General features: G+C 37.5%; 1 protein-coding gene across 1 annotated transcript; it reads right to left on the reverse strand.

Moving 5' to 3' along the window:
* Nucleotides 1-2,281: 2,281 nt before the first annotated feature.
* LOC109214643 lies at nt 2,282-3,927 on the reverse strand. Its single transcript, XM_019378582.1, has 2 exons — nt 3,591-3,927; nt 2,282-2,934 (listed from the first exon to the last, which is right to left on the reverse strand). The coding sequence occupies exons 1-2, from the start codon at nt 3,750-3,752 to the stop codon at nt 2,395-2,397; spliced, it is 702 nt and encodes a 233-aa protein (XP_019234127.1). The 5' UTR covers nt 3,753-3,927; the 3' UTR covers nt 2,282-2,394.
* Between the last annotated feature and the right edge of the window lie 2,711 nt (nt 3,928-6,638).

Consider the following 6,638-nt stretch of genomic DNA (forward strand, 5'->3'; position numbering starts at 1 on the left):
CGGGGTGATGAATCATACTTGAACGTCGACACGCCCCTTTCGTCGCCTTGTTAGAAACCTACCCGAGAGGATCCGACTGGGATGAGACCAGGGTGAGGGTGAAAGGGTGCGACTTGATGAGTGTCCTTTCTCAGGGTTTGCAGTATTGGAATGGTGCCTGACATTCCACTTGTTTTGTAGTAATTTTCCTTCCATCGTTGCCTGTTGGAATTCTCCTTTGCTCGCTTGCCCACGCAAGTGCCCGCATTCCATTCTAAACCAACAACAGAGGACAAACTAGGGTGAAATTTTCCGTACCTCGATCCAACGGGTTAGCGAAAAGAGCGGCGTTGTAGTGTTACTCACTCTGCGTGGTTTTAGATTTGACGGCCGTGTTCAGCTCCGACTATAATAGTGTCTAAGCTTCGTGTGGGTTGGGCCCGCCTCACTTGCTGAATCATTGAAACTGAGTCCCGGTTCGATCTCGTTCGATTTGTACCCACAACAAGGGAAACATGTCATTCTTCGTTTATGGATCATCTGATTCGTGGGGGAAAGTAGGGCAGGATGTGCCCATTTCTTCAAAAGACCGCGCAACAGGCTGCTGTCCACTCATAAAGGGTAGGAATATGGGTTAATATATATGAATAAAATGCGTCGAATGGGAGTGTGGTCACGCCAGATGACCATGATCCTATTATGAACGTATGTATGTCGTGCCAACCCCATCGCTGCTGGCGAGATGTGGGTTTTGCATAGATGTTGGTTATAACTTCTACTTTTATGTAGCAGCCTGACCTAGATCAGTATTGTTTTCTTGAAGGTTTATTTACCGCTCTTTCGAGTGGGTGGTGGCGTTTTGCCGGTTCTAGATCTGAAGGAAACTAAGAGATTTGGCTAAGAAATCCCCACAGACGGCGCCAAATTGTTTGAGCAAAAAGTATAAAAACCCTTTTTGTCGAACTAATTACTAATATTATAGAAGGTAAATCTTAGCCAAACATAATTAAATTCAGATCTAAGCATACATAATGTAAAAATAAAAGAAAGAATAACAACGAATAATATTTCTTCATATAACAGTTATACATCAATCGAGTGTGGTTAGCTTACATCCGGGATAGTCTTGCATCAAGGGAGCAATGAAAAGAAAGAGAAGACAATATCGATGATGAAGGGATTCTCCTTATTGTCTCCTCTATGGAAGCTGTTTTTTCCTCCCTCCTCCGGATCCCCCTTTTTGGGTTTAGCTAGACCTATTTATATTAACAACTTCCCTATTTGTCCAATGGTCTTTGACCAGCGTCCTTTTTTGTCACAGTGTCCTCTATCGTCTGCTTGACCACTACGTTTGTTCTGCGACGCAAGTTCTCCTATGACTCGGCCCTAACGATGGCCAAGGTGCTCTTTGTCGCCTTACCGTGTGAGCACGACTGCGACTTGGTCGACCTCATGTCGTTCCACTTAAGGGATGATTAGCCCATGGTCAGATTTTGACCCATACAATAGATGGGTTTTAATGCTATTTCAGTAGAGACATTTTTATCTCTTAGATTTTTGCAGAGGAAGACATTTACTCAAGATTTGCAGCTGTTCCAATATGTGCGGCAGTGTGGCCAAAATAGGGAGGAGGACATTTACTCAAGATTTGCAGCTGTTCCAATATGTGCGGCAGTGTGGCCAAAATTGGGATTTCTTTGAAGTTGCTTTGCCGATGCTATCGTGATGGTGAACTTCTGATTGCTCGTCGTTCAGTGCTCTTACATTTATTTGAGTATGCCAAATTTGATAAAAGTCAACTGCTACATTCTGAGAAACATTATAGTCCATATTTGCGCTAGGTTTGCTTAGTAGCCTCGGTATGGGTACTTTAGTTAACTCCTCTAACAAAAGGTAGAGAATATTATTATACTACTTACCACCATTCCTTAGATGAAGTTTACATCAACCTAATTGATTGATTACTCGCGCAATATTCCCTATTTTTATCTTTAATATATGACTCGATATGTCCGTGCACATGACAGCAAGCCAATGATATGGCTTCGTTCAAGGTTTTATTTGTAAATATTTGATTAAATTATCTTTATTTCCTCCTCAAATGAGATATTAATGACAATGTACCTTTCGGGCCGAATTCGTTTAACAAATAATTGACCCCAGACTAGTAGTAAAAATAAATAAGGACCGAAAGTGTCGTTAAGACTTAGAGCATAGGCTTCGTATTCGAGGTTATCCCATCACATTATTATTACAATAATCAGTACTTCAATAATAGAATTGCAACTGCGACTTTGTTAACTGGCACAGAACATAATAAAATTGCACATTACTGAATATGCCATTATAAGGTACACTAGCAGTTCAATGCAACTTGGATTGAATCTAAACTGCTAGTCTCTGTTCCTCCTATTACTAAGCAGTCTGGTGGGTGTCCCCATCAGTTGCTGCAACCCACCCAAAATCCGAACTACCATCCAGGAAATAAAGCATAAAAACCAGGAAAATACAGCAAAGGAACATAGGAATAGGGCCAAAGATCCACAAAAATAGAGGAAACGAAAAATAAAATGCGCGCAGTCCAAGTGACCAGAAATAGCTGCCTCTATTCACTGTCCTCCCTACATATTCCGTCGTCACAATATGTCTTGAACTATCCAACTTCTTGTAAGGCACATTGATAAGTATACTAGCATGACTATAATACCTGATTGATTGCACATTAAACAAAAATGCAACCATAAAACATACCAAAATAGAGAAGAATTTAATTGATAAACAAAGCTCGCTCTTATCGCCATAAACATGAAATCCGATAGAACGACCTTTGCTTCCGCCAGTCATTAAGACGGCGATTAGAGAACTAAGCATAATAGCTGTAGATGCCAAAAGGGTTGATGCCATTATGTTGTTCCTTAACGTTTGTACTGCTAGAACCCCATTCTTCGACGCGTCCTGCACTTACATTCATTTATTTATTTGTAAAAATTTCAAAATATTACTCCCTAGGGCAATTTATACGATATAGTTTGATTCAATACAAAGTTTAAAATTAAATTGTTTCTAATTTCAAATATAAAAAGGTATAACTCTTTATAAAATGAACTCATAAAAAGTATCATACAAATTGAGACAGAAACAGAAGCAGTTCCTAGTAGTACATAAAAACGAGTTGGTGCGACAATTTGCGAGAGTCTCTGGAAACAGTTTCTCTACCTGCATAAGGTAGAGGTTAGGTAGACACGACCCTCCCAGAGGATTTTTGCTGAGGGTTTAAAAAAATTGTAGCTAATGGAGATTGAATCAATGACCTTACAAAGGTTTTGAACCCCTTAACCACTAAGATATACTTTTGAACTATGTCAAAGGATTCAAAAGAGATAAAAAATAAATTTTGCGTAAAAATTTTCGGCGAAGGGGTCCGTCTCTGCTACCCACCCCACACGTGAGAATATACATGGTTGGCTGGTTGCAACAATTTGCATGTTGTTGTTGTGGTGCAACAGTTTCTAATTAAACACGTATACACGGTTGCATGCAACAATTATCTCTGGGGAAAAAGATTAAATGGATTGGAATTGGTAAATTAAAGGGAAATTAGACGAATTTACCTCCATCATAGCACGAACCCAGAAGTGACGATTAATGGAATTAATGCCGATGACAGTACGATTAGGGTGTTTAAGAATGCGATTAAGAAGCCATATGTGATAAGCCACCATTAATAGCAACCCTACTGGTACCAATACATAATCCAGAATTTCTTTCTCCATTTGAATAGAGTTTCGATTTGAAGTAACAAATCTCTATGTATTGGTCTCCACTATTCTTGTTTGGCCTTAGCTTTTTATTGTGTTGTAAATTTGGGTAATCTGATTCTTACTACTCCCATGCCTTAAATGGAGGGAGAGAAAGAGTCCAATTGTGACACGAAACTCACTAGCTACCTCGGTTTTTGAGTAGTTGAGTGCTGTACTGGTGCCTCGTAATTCGGCTAAAAATTAATATCAGCAAAAGTGTTAACTCTTTCGTTAATTTATTTATTCTTTTTTGACAAACAAAAGTCAGATCTAGTAGGCCAAAGAGAAAGTTCAGAGAAAAGAACAAAAAGTATATCCTTGGATCTCTATTTACTAAAGTCGATAGTTTTTTGGTAGCACTACATTGAGAGTCGTAAACCAATATTTACGGGTGGGTGTCACCACTCCATATTGTCCTTCGTGTTTTTTTTTTCCAAAACACTAGTTACAAAACTCATTTAAATAACATAAATCATAACAAATATATATGACTAAGATACTCATACTTCTTTTTTTTTTTTAATGAGTGATTGATGGTTATATATCTTCTTAGAATAATGAATAAGGAATTAAAAAATAATTAATACCTTCTTAACTTTTTAAAGTGACAAATATTTTGGATCAACTTGTTTTTTTGGGTAAAATAACAAATAAAAAGAATCGGGAATAGAATTTGGTCACGCACATAACTATTTATAGTTTCTCTCAAACGTATGAAACATGGATCAAGGGGAGAAACTCAACATTCGCGAACTGCATTCAAAGACCATTTAAATGGCAGAAGCCAAAGCTTTGAAACATATATCAACAATTTGATTCTTTGAAACATTTCTGAGAAATGAAAGATTGGTTAGAGAAAAAAAAAAGTACCTTGCCCTGCTTGGTCCCCCTCCCCCGGCACGGTGGAGGTTCCGTAGCACGTCATGAGCACCGGGCTAAGGGGCGGTTGAGCAATTCAAGCGAACCGCTTTACCTTATTCCAACATAGGGACAGAAGGGAGAAGGTTGTGAAGGTGGCCTCGTTATCCATACCTCCGGTCGGATGATTGGAGGACCGACCGACCCGGGTTTTCACGAGCGTTGGCGGAAATTTAAAAATAGCCAAATTTATAAGTGGTTATTCAAAAATAGCCACAGCTTTGAAAATAATCGAAATTTAGCCACTTTTTATGTAAAGATAAATCTGAACGAAAACACTGTTCAAAATCCGGAAGATATTCCAGCACAATATACTGGAGATCCAGCATAAGTATACTGGAACTCCAGCATATTATAATGGAGTTCCAGCATAAGTATAGTGGAACTCCTGTATAATATGCTGGAAGTTCATACACAGGTGCTCCAATCTCCAGTATATTATGCTGGAACTTCTCGCGTGTTGGAATTCCAGCATAATATGCTTGAAGTTCATACACAGGTGCACCGATCTCCAGTATATTATGCTGGACCCGTCCCTGTTACAGCAAAATAGTGACTATTTTTTAACGTCTTCGCAAATGTTGGCTATTTTTGAATGACCAATCCGAAAACTGGCTAGCCTGTGCTATTTTATTGTGGTAAAGTGATCCACAAAAAATGTACCAACAAAAGGAAAAGAAACTATTTCCTGGTTAGTCTCAATTGTATCGCCATTGATAATTGTTTGCTTCCAAATTGACCCTGCCTTGAACTGAAACCCCCAGTTTTCGTTAATAAAACAAATTAGTAATATTTACTATTGCCGTCATAACTTTTTAAGTTCAAGAATAAATAATACTTCCTCCGGTCCAAAATAAGTTATTTTTTGGTCTTTTTTGTGGTCTAAAATAAGTAATTTTTCCAGATTTCAAGAATAAATTAATTATTTTTTTCCTACATTGTCCTTAGAGTAAATAGTGTTGGAATATGTGTTAGGAGTGTTTATGTGAGATAGTAAAGGTTAATATGGTCAATTTCATTGCTAATTAATGCTAAAAGGTGAATTTCTTAATCTGTGTGAAAACATCCAAAAAAATCACTTATTTTGGATCGGAGGGAGTACTAATTCTTGCGTCAGTGGTGTAAGATGAAAATTGATGAATGACGCGAGACAATTAATTAATGTAAACAAATCAGTGCTCTTCCTCATTTTGCATTTAGTGGAGTCATTGATAGTCACAGGATATTAGAAGTCACCCATTAATAAATTGCTTCTTTCCGTCACCAACCCATTAATGGAAACTGCTTTGGACGCAAAGTTCAATCCGTGAAAGATATTTTAAAATGTTTAATCATAAATTATATTTTAAATGTTTGTTCACGCCGCCTTAACCTTTTCAATATTTTTTTTTTGGGTTCAAAACAAAAGCGTCTTGGTGGACGATGACTTGGGCCCAATACCGACCGAACCGGGAAAAAAATAGCTGAATCGAAAATTTCAATTTTTTCAGTTTTGGGTTTTCGGTGATTCGATCGGTTAGCGATTTATATTTTTAAAAAGTTCGGTGTTCAGTTCGGTGATCGATTTTACTGATTCGATTTTCGGTTAAACCGAAAAATTGAATTTTTATTGCCTAAGCCGAAAACCGAATTATTTATAAACTGAATTAAGAACAATATAAAATACAACAAGAATTTTGACCCCAACAGATATTGCGGAATTGATGTAATCCTTCTTCGTATTTGAATTTTAGTAACAGGTGAATGGAATCTACAGAAAAATAAACAAAGTCTCCTTCGCACAATTCATTCTTCCGTGTCATCTGAATTCGCATGCTAATCATTCGCTTATTTCACAGATTGGATATATATGGAATTTCATTATATTATACGACCATTAATGCAGTCTAACAAAAATAAATGGAGAATATTTATAAGCACTCAATATGTTTTTGGTTACCC

Source organism: Nicotiana attenuata, unplaced genomic scaffold (assembly GCF_001879085.1).
Source record: "Nicotiana attenuata strain UT unplaced genomic scaffold, NIATTr2, whole genome shotgun sequence".
NCBI lineage: Eukaryota > Viridiplantae > Streptophyta > Magnoliopsida > Solanales > Solanaceae > Nicotiana > Nicotiana attenuata.